This window comes from Carassius auratus, chromosome 30, assembly GCF_003368295.1.
Source record: "Carassius auratus strain Wakin chromosome 30, ASM336829v1, whole genome shotgun sequence".
NCBI classification, from domain to species: domain Eukaryota; kingdom Metazoa; phylum Chordata; class Actinopteri; order Cypriniformes; family Cyprinidae; genus Carassius; species Carassius auratus.
Genome location: NC_039272.1, coordinates 14,309,133 through 14,327,822, shown reverse-complemented (window position 1 = coordinate 14,327,822; position 18,690 = coordinate 14,309,133). Strand labels below are relative to the sequence as shown.

General features: G+C 37.7%; 1 protein-coding gene across 36 annotated transcripts in view; it reads left to right on the top strand.

Annotated features, from left to right (window-relative positions):
* Positions 1–18,690, top strand: part of cacna1ba (calcium channel, voltage-dependent, N type, alpha 1B subunit, a) — a 96,408-nt gene that overhangs the window by 48,717 nt on the left and 29,001 nt on the right. For 14 of the 36 annotated variants that reach the window (XM_026211538.1, XM_026211537.1, XM_026211530.1 and 11 more), the window contains exons 9-26: positions 823–906; positions 1,058–1,141; positions 1,393–1,626; positions 2,804–2,916; positions 3,185–3,297; positions 4,394–4,525; positions 7,401–7,473; positions 7,561–7,678; positions 8,562–8,629; positions 9,200–9,306; positions 10,324–10,386; positions 12,317–12,352; positions 14,375–15,172; positions 15,787–15,971; positions 16,153–16,273; positions 17,171–17,300; positions 17,431–17,490; positions 17,960–18,066. In XM_026211538.1, coding sequence (XP_026067323.1) covers positions 823–906; positions 1,058–1,141; positions 1,393–1,626; positions 2,804–2,916; positions 3,185–3,297; positions 4,394–4,525; positions 7,401–7,473; positions 7,561–7,678; positions 8,562–8,629; positions 9,200–9,306; positions 10,324–10,386; positions 12,317–12,352; positions 14,375–15,172; positions 15,787–15,971; positions 16,153–16,273; positions 17,171–17,300; positions 17,431–17,490; positions 17,960–18,066 — 2,626 coding nt within the window. The remainder of the gene's footprint in view (positions 1–822; positions 907–1,057; positions 1,142–1,392; positions 1,627–2,803; positions 2,917–3,184; positions 3,298–4,393; positions 4,526–7,400; positions 7,474–7,560; positions 7,679–8,561; positions 8,630–9,199; positions 9,307–10,323; positions 10,387–12,316; positions 12,353–14,374; positions 15,173–15,786; positions 15,972–16,152; positions 16,274–17,170; positions 17,301–17,430; positions 17,491–17,959; positions 18,067–18,690) is intronic. The other 22 variants (XM_026211557.1, XM_026211554.1, XM_026211559.1 and 19 more) reach the window with 7 other exon arrangements.

Here is an 18,690-nt window from a genome sequence, read left to right as displayed (position 1 = left end):
TGATGTTCATCTTCATGTACGTTTAGATTTCATAATGATGTAATGTAATAATATTGAGTGACACACTTCCAGCAACCATTTTACAATTAAGGGCTATTATTAATGGAAATACTCGACGAACAAAGCCCTTGATTTTCCATTTAGATGCACATGCAGGAAGTGTGAAACCTTAGAATGTTACAGCAAATAATCATAACAAGAATAAATATGACCAAAAAAAGGAATGAAAGAGTTTCCCTAAAGGACTTTTTTGGCTTTAAATGTTGAAGTTGTTGGTCGTTTATAATTCTTCCTCTCATCCTAATACTGTAGTTTCTCTTAAGGCAGCACAGTTTCTTGTAAAACTACTGATCCTTTATCAGCACAGGGGTTAATTAGCTCTGTCACAGTATGTAGCCTCCTCCGTTTTGTTTCCCAGAAACCCACTAGGGCTCTTCCATGGGGATTTATTTGGCTTAGAGAGGTGATTTCCCAGACTTTTCCATGCTGGCCCAGCTTTGATGTTTAACACCATAAATTCATGATGGGATTAACTGCTTACAGGTGCTTTGACTTCATGTGTCTCGCTTCAGCCATTCTACTCACTTAGATATTCACTGCATTGTTTAAAACATTGATGTTTTGGGTGATCCAGTGCTCACTGCTGTCCCTGCCTCCTGCTGGATGTTTGTCATATCTGCAGTGACAGCAGTGATTACTGTGTGTGGCATCAGGTTACAATAAGCCTCACAGTGCTTGCTTTTGTCTGTCTCTTCTCCTGGGCAACCACCCAGAACAACCTACCAACTACATAGTGTAAGTAGTGAAATATCTTTGTTTCAGAGGAAGTAATGCTTGCTGAAGAAGATAAAAATGCAGAGGAGAAGGAGGATGGGGCCTGGTACAAGAGGAAATGCAACAACCCAGGTAACCTTTGAGAAATTAATTACCGGTATTGTGTTTGTTCATCATTAGAGCATAATTAATAAATAATATATTAAATTAAAAAAATTATTGTTTTTTATGAATGTATTATTATATTTTAAACTACTTTTGTTTGTTTACTATTCACTTTAAGTATTGAAGAGAGCCAAAAAGAGCAAAAATGACCTCATCAATGCAGAGGAAGGAGAAGACCACTTCACTGACATCTCATCAGTCGGTAAGATCCAGGCCCAACGCCTGTGACCTTTGAACTCACAGTAGATTTTCTCCCAAATTCAGCATGGAAAATAAGAAGCAGATTAAAAACCAGAGGCAAAAGTATCATAAAACTTAACATATAGAGAGAATAATGACCAAAATAAAAGAGGAGACTAAGAGAGTGGAAAGCTGGATTAAAAATGTTTGTTGAATCCCTCTCCTCTCTTCTCCTCTCCATCATCTGTGCGCTTTTGTGAACATCTGAAACAGTCCATCTCTCCCCAGCTCCCCAGGGCTCTCCATTCACCCGTACGAGCGTGAAGAGCAGCAAGAACGAGAGCTCTTCATACTTCCGCAGAAAAGAGAAGAGGTTTCGCTTCTTCATCCGCCGTATGGTGAAGGCTCAGAGCTTCTACTGGACTGTTCTGTGTATAGTGGGACTGAACACATTGTGTGTGGCTATAGTTCACTACGACCAGCCCAACTGGCTCACATATGCACTGTGTAAGTGAACTGCATCTTTAAAACATTAGTACAGCTCTCTGGAGGATCACAGGTTTATGTGAACTATTTTTGAACATGGCCTAGGTGCACTGGGAGTCATTTAAACCTTCAAAAAAATCAATGCAAAACAAGTGCTTTTAAATAATATACTCCTTTGTATTTGCATTATTAATTGTACTTTTATCTGAATTTTTGTTTCACTTGAAACTGCCCCGAGTCACTAGTTTAAAAATGTAATTGGTTAATAAAGACAATTTCCAATAATTAAGCATTAAATTGATTAAAAGTGACAGTAATTTTTTTTTTTTTTACAAAATATATGTTTGAAATAAATGCTGTTTTCTGTTTTGAAATCAAAGAATCATAAAAAAAAATATTTCACGATTTTTGCAAATATTAAGCAACAATCTGTACAATCTGCATATTAGAATCAGCATATTAGGATCATGTGACGCTGAAGTCTGGAGTAATGGCTGCTGAAAATTAAACTTCGCCAAATTACATTTTAAAAAACATTAACATAGAACACTGTAAACGGTAATAATATTTCACAATACTACTGCTTTTACTGTGTTTTTTTTTATAAAAGAATGCAGCATGTGTTCTTTCAAAGATACTGTGTATATATACATTTGATCCATGTCAGGTGAACTGTCTCTTTTGAAGGTCTACTCATGCCTCAACTATGTTGATGTGTAAAGGATGTGACTCCCGTAGAGTCCCTTGTAGCAGATTGGTGCCAAAAATGAGAAAGGAGCATTGCCCCACCTCCTACATATACCTCTGCTTGCATGCCAACTGCTACTAATCATTAATTGCCATTGAGCCGATGCTTTTATACAAGGCCACATACTGTTATTGCAGGGACAGCTCCCCCAAAAGATTTAAGGGTCTTGTTCAAGGGCACAATGTGATGAAATCTTTCTGTTTACATGCCCAGTTCTTTACCTAAGAGGCTACACCACTCTGAATCTCTGACAAGACCACCACGATGGCCTGGATGATTATACTTCAGCTCTATTAACTGTTATTTTACGTTGAAACATTTTACAGAAGCAGCAGAGTATGAGGATCATTTTGTCAGTGTGTTACTACATCTTTCACTACTGGCATGTATGCCTTATAAAAATTATGTGACTGACAAAGCCCATTGATAAATGTTTTTTTGTGTATACAGATTTGGCGGAGTTTGTGTTCCTTGGTCTGTTTCTAATAGAGATGAGTCTGAAGATGTATGGCCTCGGGCCCAGGACCTACTTTCACTCCTCATTTAACTGCTTTGACTTTGGGGTGAGTAAAATGCCGTCAGATACTAATGATATACGGGACCAAGAACAGTACTTGTTTCTTTTCCAGTTAATGCCAGAGGTACTGCCTTATAAGATGTATATGTATATATATGTCCTACTGAGCCCCCTCAAAGAGATCAGCTTCAAGACATTTGAAATAAAATAATATGATTATAATTATTATTTTTGAAATTGTTGCTGGAAATGAGCTTTGTTTTCAAATATAAGTTGTGCCTAGTGTATTTGTGTTCTGTCTTTGGTGTGTTTAGGTGATTGTAGGTAGCATTTTTGAGGTGATTTGGGCTGCAGTGAAACCAGGAGCCTCTTTTGGCATAAGTGTGTTGCGAGCGCTGCGTTTGCTGAGGATATTCAAGGTTACCAAGTAAGAAATAATCTATGATGCTCTGTAGATCATTGTCCTAAATTCATATATTTATATTAGGGGTGGGCGATATGACCAAAATCTTATATCACGATATGAGTCAATTTATTTCACAGTAACAATATATATATCAAAATATTGTTATTTTTGCTAAAATAAGGTCTTTATGATATAATTTTTTTTGATACCATAGATATTTCATAATTTACCAGTGGAAAAAAAGTAATACTACCCTAAATAAAAGCTCACTGAAGACAAGTAGACAGTCAGCGATTGAATAAGAAACTAATTACAAGCAATGACAAAAAAACAACAAAAAAAAAACTCTACAGTAGAATGAATAAGAAAAGTAAACAAATGTATAAAAAAATGCATATTCTTCACTGTATAAATTAAATATATATTTCTACTTATTTAAGTTACAAAAGTGATTTAGACACGAGCAGTGAGAGATTTTCTCTCTTTTGTTGTATGAGTACCATGAGTGATGGACAGCAGGAATATTAGACTGCTGTCACTTTAAGAGCTGCCCGGATCCAATATACTTTTACACATGTCTTTCTACACTGTTGGCTTTTACTTAAGACCTACTGTGTTTACAAGGATACTTTCAAAGATGGGCATTTTGACAAACATCCAAGGCCAAGTGGCAAAAACAACTCTGTTTAGTATTCCAGCGCTTTATAAGCACTGTCTTCACATGCATGCATTCTCTTTCACTGCTGATCGCATTTTGACTTAAAATCACTTATTTTTAATAATGCTGCACAATCTCTATCGGTTGCAGGTGACCTCAATCTCTACCGGTTGACAAATTTCTACTAGTTAATCGTGTCTGCTAATTTATACCATGGATTCATTTACAGTAGTTAAATGCTTGTTTCTGATTTGTTGACTGTTTCAAATGAAATTTCAAAACACACTAGACAAGAAATTGGATAACAATGAGAAGAAAATAATTTTTGGAATTTGTTGTATAGTGTATATGTGGAATGATTGACTCTTGATCAACGAATTACGATGTAATAAAGTAATAAAATATTAAATAGTATCAGTATCATACCACAAATCAAGTTATATTGCTTTCCCTAAATAGGTATTGGAACTCGTTAAGGAATCTGGTGGTGTCTCTGCTCAACTCAATGAAGTCCATCATCAGCCTCCTGTTCCTGCTCTTTCTCTTCATTGTAGTGTTTGCTCTGCTGGGAATGCAGCTCTTCGGAGGACAGTAAGAGCCAGGCTGAGAGTTACACTCACATGTCTAGTCTATGTTGTTTTAGGTTTTACACTAGACATGACAACACAGTCCCAAAATTGTTTATCATGCAAAGGTAAAAAAAAAAGTCCCTAAAATTAAACAATGAATTGTATTAATATAACCCTAAATAAATCATAAATCATTCCTTGACATGGAAAAAAAAACCTCCCTATCATTTACATTTCTCTCTGCATAAGCAGCTGTGACTCTTCCAAGCCCTCTCATTTCATTTACCCCTCAGCCACATGTTAACAAACATGACTGAGCTGAACCAGACGGCACAAGTTTTCATTTCTCTGTTCTATGAATTATTAATTGTTTGCTGCAACAGAGGAATTGCCTCTACACACGCTTCCCATGAGGTAAATATCAGCTTAGATGCACAAACGCTGTCATGTGATCTACTGTAATAAGAAGAGTGCCAGATAAACAAATAGTCGGTGCGAAATGAGAAAATATTATTGAAACATAACAATGTGAGCTGCAGGAAACACTATTCCCTCCTGATGGTGGTGAAGTCTTTCCAGATCTGTGTTTAGTGAAATGAGAAATTGCCTTTGTGCTTCTCTGGTACTGGATTTCAGCTCCATAGCGCTTTAATATTTAAGACTGTAGATGGACATGATAAACTGACTGTCTGATTCATGCAGTCATTTTTTTTGGGTTGGATAAGAAATACGATTTCATACGTTTTGTTGTGAAGCACATCTGAGAGCAGAGCTATTGAGAACAGTCTGAACAGATAAAACGTTCTTGTTCAGAATTCATATATATATATATATATATATATATATATATATATATATATATATATATATATATATATATACTCACCTAAAGGATTATTAGGAACACCATACTAATACTGTGTTTGATCCCCTTTCGCCTTCAGAACTGCTTTAATTCTACGTGGCATTGATTCAACAAGGTGCTGAAAGCATTCTTTAGAAATGTTGGCCCATACTGATAGGATAGCATCTTGCAGTTGATGGAGATTTGTGGGATGCACATCCAGGGCACGAAGCTCCCGTTCCACCACATCCCAAAGATGCTCTATTGGGTTGAGATCTGGTGACTGTGGGGGCCATTTAAATACAGTGAACTCATTGTCATGTTCAAGAAACCAATTTGAAATGATTCGAGCTTTGTGACATGGTGCATTATCCTGCTGGAAGTAGCCATCAGAGGATGGGTACATGGTGGTCATAAAGGGATGGACATGGTCAGAAACAATGCTCAGGTAGGCTATATGGCATTTAAACGATGCCCAATTGGCACTAAGGGGCCTAAAATGTGCCAAGAACACCTCCCCCACACCATTACACCACCACCAGCCTGCACAGTGGTAACAAGGCACGATGGATCCAAATTCTCATTCTGTTTACGCCAAATTCTGACTTTACCTGAATGTCTCAACAGAAATCGAGACTCATCAGACCAGGCTTCAACTGTCCAATTTTGGTGAGCTCTTGCAAATTGGAGCCTCTTTTTCCTATTTGTAGTGGAGATGAGTGGTGGGGTCTTCTGCTGTTGTAGCCCATCCGCCTAAAGGTTGTGTGTGTTGTGGCTTCACAAATGCTTTGCTGCATACCTCGTTAGTACTGAGTGGTTATTTCAGTCAAAGTTGCTCTTCTATCAGCTTGAATCAGTCGGCCCATTCTCCTCTGTTCACTAACATCAACAAGGCATTTTCGCCCACAGGACTGCCGTATACTGGATGTTTTTCCCTTCTAACATCATTATTTGTAAATGGTTGTGCGTGGAAATCCCAGTAACTGAGCAGATTGTGAAATACTCAGACCGGCCCATCCGGCACCAGCAACCATGCCACGCTCAAAACTGCTTAAATAACCTTTCTTTCCCATTCTGACATTCAGTTTGGAGTTCAGGAGATTGTCTTGACCAGGACCACACCCCTAAATGCATTGAAGTAACTGCAATGTGATTGGTTGATTAGATAATTGCATTAATGAGAAATTGAACAGGTGTTCCTAATAATCCTTTAGGTGAGTGTATATATATATATATATATATATATATATATATATATATATATATATATATATATATATATATATATATATATGTATATGTTTGTCCTCAATTTACATGAAAATTCTGCACAATGAAACAATCACAGCTGATCAAAACATATTAGATGATTAATATGCAACTACTATACATGATTTTTGAACCAATGAGATTTCATTGTTGGGGCTTTGTAGCATGACATATTTGTATCACCCCCATGAGGATTGTGCAAACATAGGATTTTATCAAAAGTTATATACCTAAAATCAAGACTGGTGGTGCCCCACTCATCACAAAGATTATTTAAAATATGAATATATAGCAGCATTTGACTTATAATGGTCATTAACTTTAGTTTTCTCTCATTGTATTGTTTTTGTGCTATTTTCTTTTTTTAGTAAAATGAGTGGTTGGGCAAAGAAAGGCATCAATTTTGTTTTCCAGAATAATGTCGACAAGCCCTTACTTGTGAGATGTTTCTTCTCTTGTTTTGAGGATTTCTCCACATTCTCTTGTAATGAGGCCCCTACAGAGCCCCTGAGAGATGGAAGAGAATGGTGAAATAAGAAAACATATTTATTGTATTTTTTTGTTTTTAGTTCTGGAGATGCAGAGAGCAGCTCAGCTCAGCTTTTACATGCAGATGAAGAGAGACATTATTATTTAGAAACTATAAGTGCCGTTTTTTGCTGTCTTTGCAAGCAAACAAATGAAAAAAAATGAACGATTTTGAAATTCGAGCAAAGCTGGCTCCTAAGCATACACGTGCGACTCAACCAAGAAAATGATTCACAGCTCCTCATCTCTCTTCTAGGTTTAATTTTGAAGATGAGACCCCGACGACCAACTTTGACACATTCCCAGCTGCTATCCTGACAGTGTTTCAGGTATTGACCATCTGTTGATATGTGTCTGAACGCTCTCATCATATTCATTTGAAATACAGTATTTCCATAATGTATTTTATCCGACAGGTTCTGACAGGAGAAGACTGGAATGCTGTGATGTATCATGGAATTGAATCCCAGGGAGGAGTGCACCGGGGAATGTTCTGCTCCGTGTACTTCATTGTGCTCACACTCTTTGGAAACTGTATCCTTTATATATAAACAGGACTGTCATTACTGTCATGCTTTTAATGGCCTAATTTTTCCAAGTAAAGCAAACAAAATAATACGCACAAATGTTGGTTTTAGTAATGGTACTCATTGTAAGATATACAGTGCTGCATATTGTGTGTACTGTATAAACTAAAGACACAAGAAAGGTATATTTCTGCAACAGTATTCTTCACTAATGCTACAAAAACATCATCTGTATTTCTATTTCAGAATGCACAGAAAATGCTAACACTTAATAATTTAATAAGTAAATAAATAAAAATAACTTCTCCCACACTTTATGCAATTGTAGGTGTAAAGATGTTCTTAAAGCTGACCTGCTCTTCTTCAGCTATCATAATCATGTAATCATTTGTTTTCATGTGGCTGTTCCTGTAGAGCATTGCATTAGCAGATCAAATGCTTGTGGGTTTGATTCCTAGGGAACACGCATACTGGTAAAAAAAAAAAAAAAAATGTATAGCCTGAATGCACTGTAAGTAGCTTTGGATTTAGCGTCTGCTAAACGCATAAATGTAAATGGAATTTGTATGATAGCAAAGCTGAAATTTCAGCAGCCATTGCTCCAGTCTACAGTATAACATGATTGATTAGAAATAATTCTAATACTGATTTGGTGCTCAAATGAAGAACATAACAGCATTTGTTTGAAATCTTTTCTAACATGATGTTATCAATTTAATTAATCTGTACAGAATAAAAGCATTGAGTTCTTCACAATTAATATTACCGAGCCCAAACTTTCAGTCTTTGTCAAAAGATTGCATAAAAAACTTTGCCGACCTGAATTGTTTGACAGTTTTATTAGTTGACCACTTTCACACTTTCAATTTCCTTAAAGCACATTTGATCAGACACTCTCCTCAATGTCTTTTTGGCCATCGCTGTTGATAATCTCGCCAATGCACAGGAACTCACCAAGGTTGGTTGGGCATGATAAGGCTGTACATACGGCAAAAAATATCTTGTCTTGTGGCAAATTATACATTTTTGAGGTGCATAGATTTAGTTAACAAAAAATGATAGACAAAAATTAAAAAATTCAAATGTGCACTAACAAAAAAGTGACTTTGCACAAAAAAAAGTGTTTCAGTTCAAGGCTTTAAATATGGCCAGTACATACAGCCAATACTAGTCCCTGTCACAGCCATCCGTACAGTACCTGCACACATACCACACAGTCTCACATGTTGTGAACACCGAATGTTTTATCCTATCGCCATGCACTGACAGCTTTTATTCGTTTCATAAGACTGTCTGTAAGGGCTCTTTTGATCTGACTGATGTTTGCCCTGGTCAATAACTCAAGATAATGAAACTTTCAGTCTGCTGTGGGATTTACAGCCTTACGTGAAGATGGTACCAACAGTATAGGGCCATAAGGCTTCTGGGACATCACTGTCTTGATTTGTTGATGCTAGTGGTGCTTGCCATTGGATGCAGATTTTTCTTGTCTTTCATTCTCTGTTTTTCTGTCTTGCTCCTCTCCCAGGATGAGGAGGAGCAGGAGGAAGCCATCAGTAAGAAACTGGCTCTGCAGAAAGCCAAGGAGGTAAAGGAGGTCAGCCCCATGTCGGCCGCTAACATTTCCATCACAGCGTAAGTCAGGGGGCATTAAACCTGAAGTCAGGGTACTGCCCTCCCCTTTTCACTAACCCCTCCAAAACACCTATTCATCACCCCATCGTTGCTTTTTTTTATGTGTCCCAAGAAACATATTTCTGTTAGTCTCTGTAAGCACATCGGTGTTGGTTGTTTTCTTATTTTACTGTTGTCACTTTTATCTGGTCTCTGTAGGACTCTCTGAATCTGTTCTCTTTGCAGATGGTCTTGCACTCATAATTGGTTGTCTTTAAATGATACGTATGCTCGATTCCACCAGGCTGTGTGGAAATCTATGGAATTTTTTTTTGCTTTCCCGCTGAGGCCAACTGAAAAATCAGTCTGTGTTTAATAAGATTTGTTTTTAGACAAGGACAGTACAGTAGAAAATATATGTAGCCAATGAATGATGAATCAAATGAATCATGCCATCAATATCTGATTTACTTGTGTGCATTTGAACCTAAATTGACGGTTTTACTTTTGCTAAAGACAGTTAATGTTGCAATCCAATGAATCAAATCCACTTCAGAATTAAAAATATTTGATCACTGACTATTCTGAATATTGGGGGAATGTTCATTTCATTGTCAATTGTGGTTAAGGCCCTGGATATGTATTTTTTCCCCTCAGGATCTTGTAGTAATTCTGATCGATTTTTGTAATATTTATACTTTATATTTTTCATTATGAAAGACATTTTTCCAGTGTTCAAAAAGTCAATTTATTAGATTGTTTCATAGAAAAATATAATGACTAATTTAGTGTAATATAATTACTTTAATTCATTTTAATTCACTTGGAATTTGAATGTCTTTCCTAATACTGTGATGCCTTCTCACCTGTTTTGATTTAAATTCTGTTTTGAAGTCACACAATTGTTGATATGTACTTTCCATTGAGTTGGGTGGGGTTAGGGTCAGAGTGATTGACAGGTGCACTCCCTGACACTGACTTTACCCCCACCAAACTATTTCTTTCCCCTCTCATGGTTTTTGTTTTTGGCATATGCAGTTTTATAAGGCCAAATCCTGGTGCTCTTTCATGCAGCTCCTCCAACTCCAGCTCTCATTCACCGTGAGTTCATTTACTCTGTTCAAATCTCCTCTCCTCCTCTGTCCCAGCACATTGCTCTTGCATGATGCCTGACAGCCAAACTAGTCTTGCTGACTAGAGTCGTTCAAAGTTAATCTTGTCGTTTAACTGATCAAATATTCTACATGGAAATATTATACATGGGTCATGAGAGGAAAACCATAAAGAGTAAAATAGCTTTCATACCATTCTTTATTGACAACATTTAATGTTTTACAAATCATTAGTTAACAAATCTGAGACTACATTGATTTTTTTATATATATATAAAAAAAAATATTCTAGTTATAGTTTTAAATGAATTTTACGTTTTCAGAATTTTTTCTACCAATAAACCTTTCATTGACATTGTTATCGTGATCATGTAATTTGTAGTGGAAAAAATCAGTTAACTTTTAATAGGAACATAAGCCCATATATGCTTATATTAATGTTAAAATCTTCATGAGCTGCTGATATTGTTGATTTTTTTTTCTCTGTCTTAATGAAAACAATTATAAGGTGTTGCTGAAAAAGTGTAAGTGTAGACTTAAATCAGTATTAATCTGCTTCAGTGTAATGCAGCTGCCTCAGTGGATTATATACTTACTGTACTTTCTTTCCTAATGTTATGTTTGCCACATTTCTTTAGCTAGCAGGTTAGGACATTTTCTGGAAACTCTAGATTAACTGTTCGCTGGGCTCATTGGCTGCCGCTGGCATTGAGCTGTTTTCTGAGAATCGGCCGTCTGTTTCCCAGTGAGCATCACTACTAGAGCTTCTGCTACTGTTAGTGCCTAATGAGTCAGCACTCCTGTCAGACGAGCCCACTGTGAGAGCGTAGACACACACACACACACACACACACACACACACACACTTATACTCTCTCTCACACATACTGTACAGGCAGGTGAACTCAGGAATCCAGTACTATATTCTTAATTTAACAGAAATTAGAAGGAGAACTTGGCTCATTGTCAAACTTTTGAGAAGATAAAAGACTTTTGTATTCACGCTAGTAATATATATTTTTTACATTAGTTTTTGGTGATGTAAAGGAACAGATTACCCCAAAATAAAATGCTTTTCATCATTTACTGACCGTCATGTAATTCCAAACCCATAAAACTGAGCTTTTTAATGGAACAAAGAAGGTGAATGTTTGAAGAATATCCTCTCATTTTCATATAATAAAAGTGAATGAGGACTAGAGCTGTTACAAGATAAAAAAGCATTAGAAAATTGGTAATGTGAAGTCATACAACTAAAGGTGTATTTCATTATTTTATGAAATGTTATGATGTCACAAATGTGACATCACTACTTCTCCGATGAACCCTATACTCACAATATAAACATTTAAATCTGCTGTATGACTTTAGAAGATTTAAAATGTAGCACACAAGACATATGAAATGCTTTTATTATACTTCTATGGTTATCTATTTATTCTATTTTTTTTTTTTTTTTGCCTTATTCCTCATTTATTTTAATTATATTTAAAGTGTCTTGGACATTAAACGATTGTGTTTCACAAAATAAAAGTCATGTGGGTTTGGAACTACATAAGAGTGAGTGAATGATGATTAAAATTATATATATATATATATATATATATTTTTGTGTGTGTGTGTGTGTGTGTGTGTGTGTGAAATATTCCTGTAATGCTTCAGTTTGAGCAGTACTGAAGATTTTAGGGTTGTAGAGAGTCTGGATAAGTCTGTCATCATCTCATTTTTCTCTACTGTTTTGTACTTTCTTTAATTTTTCCACCATTCATTTTCCACTGTCTTTTATACTGAACGTATGTGTTCAATGCTGATTTTCTTGTCAAATGTTTGTCTTCTTAGCTGTTTTCTGTGGCTCTGTGGGGGCTCTTAGCGTGTCCGTGTGTATATGTGTATTTCAATGTGTGCTGTATGTGTTTTAGGAGTTATGTCTGCTCCCCTGCACATCACTACTTGAGGTAATGGTACTACATAGGGCATGACTACTGTTTCGGTACATGAATGGATGTATTTTGCTCATCTGTACATCCTTGACGCACCTCATAGTGTTTGACAATGTGTACAGTGTTGGACATTTCAGAATCTTGCTCCTCATTCATATATATATGTCAACGTTAACCTGTGATTCATTTTTAACCCTTGGCCAGCTGTAAAAAAAAAAAAAAAAGTCGTTCATCAACTACATTTCACTCTTTGTACTTTAAAGCTGTTGTTAACAAGTTTTACCATGCTTAAAATTTAGAGCTTGATGAAGATGTGTATAGTTTTTATTAGCTAGAGAAAGTTAGCTAAGCCAAAGATATCAATACTGCTTACACTGTTTACAGCAGCTTTATAGTACTGCACGTTAATAACATCCCAGTCTTTATTTTTTCTAAGTATGTTAATATTTAATAGAAAAAGGGAAATATTGGAACTGTGATCATGATTAGTACATATACTCTGACTCATTGAGCTGTAGTGCTCATGGAAGTTTTCATGGCCCTCTCTGCTATCTATTATTATTAACATGGCCAAAAGTCAAATTAACACAGTAGGGAAATGCAGATCACACCTTGAGGTCCTGTCATACAGTAAAACCAGGGAGTTTGCACCACCTTGTCCTGCTTGTCCACAAGAGGTACAGTCTGACCTCAGGACTGTTTCACATCACAAGGTCCTGTTAGTGCTTTAGCTGTAAAAATGGTCTGAAAATCAGTCTCTCAGCTCCCTCCCAGCCTCAGACACCGTTCTCTTTCCCATCACCTGTCGACACATTACTGTAGTTCACTCATCACTCCCTGGAACATGGCCTGCCTTCTAGAGGTGTGTCCAGAATACAGTGATGTGGAGAAGAGAGGAGAGTAGACGTGTAACTTTTCCCAAGTTGAAGCTTTTCCTTGACTTTTCTTTACAGCAGTAACTGTCTTGATTCACGTTCTCTTCAGGCTAACTAACTGGATAAAAAAATAAGGTATAAGATGACATTACCCAAAATAGGAGAAATATAGGAGACTTCTGTCATCATTTGTTCATGCTCATGTCATTCTGAATCTGAATGACATGGGGTGTGAATAAACAATGACAGAATAATTTTTATTTATTATTATTTTTATTTTATTTTTGCGTGAACTATTGCTTATAAGGGAGCAATAGATATGAAGTCACTAGCCATCTAAATGCCCTACATTTAAGGTATAGGATGCAAGGTTAAACTTCATGACCTAATCCATTGTTCACAAATGTTTGCAAGATGAGTAAAGCATGCCCATAACTAACCTTTGTAATCTGGCATCCATAAAGACCTTCTTTTTATTTACACATTGGTTAGTTCCAGTCCTCAAATCTGCTTGAAGTAATGCCATTCCAAGGGCACTGACATTTAGTCCAGCAGCACTGGGACATTTTACTGTTTGAAGCTCTCCACTGTGTTCAGTGTTAGACAGATCCTGCTTTTGGCTTTGTTTAGAGCGATTTTAGTTAGCAGAGCAAAAACAAGCAAAATAACCAGTCATATTATGTCTAAAACGTATATTATTTCATAAAAACTTGCAATGTTGTAGTCGAGACCCTCTCATTCATATCTGAGTCGAGACCAAAACTAGAAAAGTAAAACTGATTTAGAGTCAAGAAGGCTGGGTTCACCTGCTCTTGAGTCCATGACAAGGTAAAAGTCTTGGTTCACTTGTCTTGAGTCCAAGAGCATATTTTTATTGTCTCGGTCTTGACTCACACTTCTTGTCTTCTTTGGGTCTCGGTCTTGAGTCAAACTCGACCCTCTTCTGTTGAGAATATTGATTTGTGTGAACTTCAGCCATCCAAAATGAAGCTCTGTTTCCAAATCCGTATGGATTTTTTAAAGAATGAAAACAGGCAATCACCATCTTGAAAGGGGGTCTCGACATGGATGAGACTAACGTCAACACCATGCCTAATTGTTTTATTAAAATGAATCTGTCTGAGGCTTACACATCTGTTTGCTTAAATCTTCTCTTCACTAGTAAAGAACAGCAGCGTTCTCTAAAGATGATGTCCGTGTGGGAGCAGCGCACCACGCAGATTCGGAAGCACATGCTGGCCAGCAGCGAGGCATTGTACCAAGAGGAACTCAACCCCCGGCTGACCTCCAACCTTCACCTCCGCCCTGACATGAAGACCCACCTGGACCGACCTCTGGTGGTGGAACCTCGTTGCGATGGTCCCATCAGTCCCCACAGAGGCTGGGACAAACCCCAGGATGTGCAAGGGGAGGGCGGCACACCAGATGAACGAGTCCATCCTGTAAAGGAGACATCACAGTCACAGCCACCACGCAAACACCACCGTCACAGGGAGCGGCCCTCCAATGAGACCAATGAAAACGGCGACACAGGTCATGGCAAAGAAGGCCGGCATCATGTGCATCACAGCCGCAGTAAGGAGCACGATGGGACACGGTGTAAGGAGGGGAAGAGTGACAGGAGCCAGAGCAGAGAGGGGGGCCGCAGACATCACCATCAGAGCTCAGTGGATGAGGGAGTGGGAGGTGGGGAGCGGGAACATCGTCACCATCACTCTCATAGGCATAGCAGAGAGGGCAATGGAGTAGTCAGCGCAGGGAAGAGTGAACGGCGGTCCAGGCAGAAGGATGGCTCACGTTCAGGAACAAGGGAGGGGGAGAGGTGCTCCAGGGGCGAAAATGGAGGTAATGGAGGGAAGAGACGGCACAGACCACGTACCAGTAAAGCTCAGTCAACACTGGAAGGAGAAGAGCAACAAGGGAATGGAGAGCAGGAGGAGGACAAGTCACACAGTCATAGGTAAAACTATTTTTGAAAAGATGTAATTTTTTTAAAAATGATATATTATATTAAACAGCACTTTTGTTCTCAAGAAAACTGAACTACATTCCAGTAGCTATGAGACCTTGTTTTTTTTTTTTTTGCATTATTCCAGCACAGGTGGAGATTCTGATTTGTCCCAAGAACTCACTTTAATCCATTCACCAAAATGATTCATTGAGATTCGTTCATTGATTTATTTAGTAGACTCCCACTTAGGTGGTGACCAGTGAACTACAAGTACTATAAGAACATTTATCTACTCAACAGATTTGTTTGGAAATTTTTTAGGACAGGAATAGAATAGAATGTGCATATTTACATATCTATGACACAAAAAGAATGTTGTCAGTCAAATCATCCTCATTCGTGAACGAGTTTGAGTCCCACAGTGCTTTGTTTATGAGTCAGTTTGTTTCCCAGTGCCTTTCTGAGTCAATCCAAACTCAAAACACCAACTCGTTCATTGATAAGTCTACTTATTCAGTAGATCCAACCAATAATGTGATTTGTTCATTTAAAAGATTAGTTAAGGAACACAGAGATGTTCATGACCAAAACGCCAATGTGTAACCTCATTTTGACTACTGTAGGCACATGGACATGGGCGGAGATTCATTGGCTATAAACCCCCATCAACCTTCAGGTGGGAACCGATGGTGTCTTGATAATCCAGAAGACTTGGACAATAAACAAAATATTGAACAGACTGGAGGAATGGGCACACACATACCTGTGACCGTCACATCTCCCCCTGGAGAAACCACCCTTATTCCCAGTTAGTATTTCTCATACAGCCATATCAGGTCACTGTGACTAATTTTCTCTTAATTTTATACTCGCATTTGTGTGCCACTTTTTTAAGCATGTTAGAATTTCTGCTGGCAACAAGCCAGTGTTGGTCTAACAAAAGCTTGCAAGTGTATAAATTCAAACATGACATTTGTTTTTCTTCTCAGTGAACAGTATAGACAGTGAGACAATGCCCATGACTGAGAAGAATCTGGAGGATCTGAACCAGAGCAGCCCTCGTCCCATCCTCCCTTTCAGCTCTATGTTCATCTTCAGCCCATCCAATCCGTAAGTGTGTGTGTGGAGTCCCAATGTTTTCAAAACCATGTGCATTTGAAAATGTATCCCAGTGCAGTGTAATAAAAGCTGTTGTCAGAGCTGCAATCTGAATGAAAGTAGAAGTATTCATTCAACATTTCTTCTTTGGAAATTTGACAGTAGCTCACATTCAAGAGTTCTAGAAAAAGACTTTTTTTGTCAACAAGTAGTGGTGTGGCATGGCACAGTCATGTGAGGATATCAAGGATATTCTTGCTTTCAAGTTATGTTTAATAAGTTTGTTATCTATGGTGACTAAAAAAATAGCTCGTAATTAAATGAAAGTACTGACAGATCTTTTCCATAGTGTGACAAACATTTAAAGTAGCTTCCACAACACAGTTGAGTTTTGTCTTGAGTATTCAGATGCAGAATTAGTTGGTGATTGGCAAACTACCAATGCTGTTATATCTGCAAATGTTCCTGGTTATTATCTGTCTAAGCCGTCACTAATAATGGTTGTAAAGTTTAATTGTGTGTGTTTAAGGTAAATGCTTTAAGATCTTTAAGACTAAAAGGCATCCAATCCCATAAACCTCCATATAAAGCTGTGTATTATTGGGCAATTGCCAAATGCAGCTGTCTGTCAAGATCCTGTTGGTGCAACAATATAGGAATACTTTTATTTTACAATTTACTTATGCCACATGAGTGTTTGCATGCCTTCTAAAATCTACACTATTACTGAATTAATCATTGAACTCTGAAACCTTGCTTGTGGCCTGCATGAAAATATGAATTATCGGTGGTTAATTAAATGTATCTGTCGGTAGATTTAAAATAATGTTTAGGTATCACACTTCATTATGTAATTGCCTTCAGCCTCATTCTTATAGTGTGTTGTTTTATGTGTGTGTGTGTGTGCAGGGTGAGACGTCTGTGCCACTACATTGTGAGCCTGCGCTACTTTGAGATGTGTATCCTGGTGGTGATTGCCATGAGCAGTATAGCCCTGGCTGCGGAGGACCCAGTCCAAGCCAATGCCCCTCGCAACAATGTACGTCGCTCATATGCTTTGGTCTGGTCTGACTGTGTACAGTCAGATTTTGTCTAAGATTGACCTCATTTTCCTGTATGTCCCAAATGACTGATAATAGTCTGATGACAATTTTACTTTCACCTCATAGGTCCTGAAGTATTTGGACTATGTCTTCACTGGTGTCTTCACATTTGAGATGGTCATTAAGGTAATTTTGTGATAAATGACACTGTTTCATTGGATCTCTGATAGAAGAAGTGATCCAGAATTCCCCTCATGACCTGAGAGAAGGCTATTTGGTGACAGTGCACAACTATTTTATGTATTTTCATAATCGACTTGTCAGTGGTTCGTCTGAACAACTAGGTAACTAGTTGGACTTATTAAGATCACATACTGTAAGACATGATCTTGTGTTCATAAATAGTGTCAGCACAGTAACTGACAGATTCTCAACAAATAAATCAGCCGAATTTCTATACGATTTTACAAAACTGTCATATTCCTCACAATAAACTGTAAGGATTCTGTTTAATAATAGGAACATTGCTCAGCGAATTAGATAAAGTCTGTCAGTAAGTGTCTTGAAATGTATTGTAAAGGCAGTGAATTTGATGGCTGTAGTGATGGTGTTAAGGTTTAGTAATCTTTAATATTTATGTTTCTCCTTTGAAAAGATGGTGGATTTAGGTTTATTGCTGCATCCTGGTGCCTACTTCAGGGATCTGTGGAACATTCTGGACTTCATTGTGGTCAGTGGTGCACTGGTGGCATTCGCATTCTCGTAAGTTGCCTTTAAATTACAAACACCTGTCTAAACTCCCATAAATCAGAAAACTCTTAATTCACTCTTTTACTTAAGTGTATTCGAAGTCTATCGTTGATCTTGGCTGCAAAATACAGAATAATTTGAGACACCTTTTAGTCCAAGATCTTGCCCGTATACTCTTATTCTTTTAAAAGGTTTTACTTCCTACAGCATGACAAGAGTATCTTTGTCTTTGTTGTACACATTCAAAGCTGCAAACTCCCAGTGATCTGTAATTTCCTTCCTGTCCTTCTCTCAGAGGTGTGGGTCAGTTCACACCACTTTATTGCACTTCTGAGAATGCAGTCTCAAAAAGAGTGTGTGTGTGTGTGTGAGAGAGAAGGAGCTAATAAAGGAGTTGTCTGATACGATCAGCTGTTTGCATCTCTTGTGCTGTAATGGATGGGCCACTGCTACACTTTAGTATTGAGGAAATGGTAATAGCTGCTTTTAGAAAACCGAAAGGAACAGAAATGCTAAGAGTTTTAATTGTTATGGTTCTGGTGCTACTGTACTGTATATTGTATGATGAAATCAGTTGCAGTTTTGTCTTCATGATGCACCAACTGCCTGACCAGGGCCGCTGCTGTGCCCCCTCCA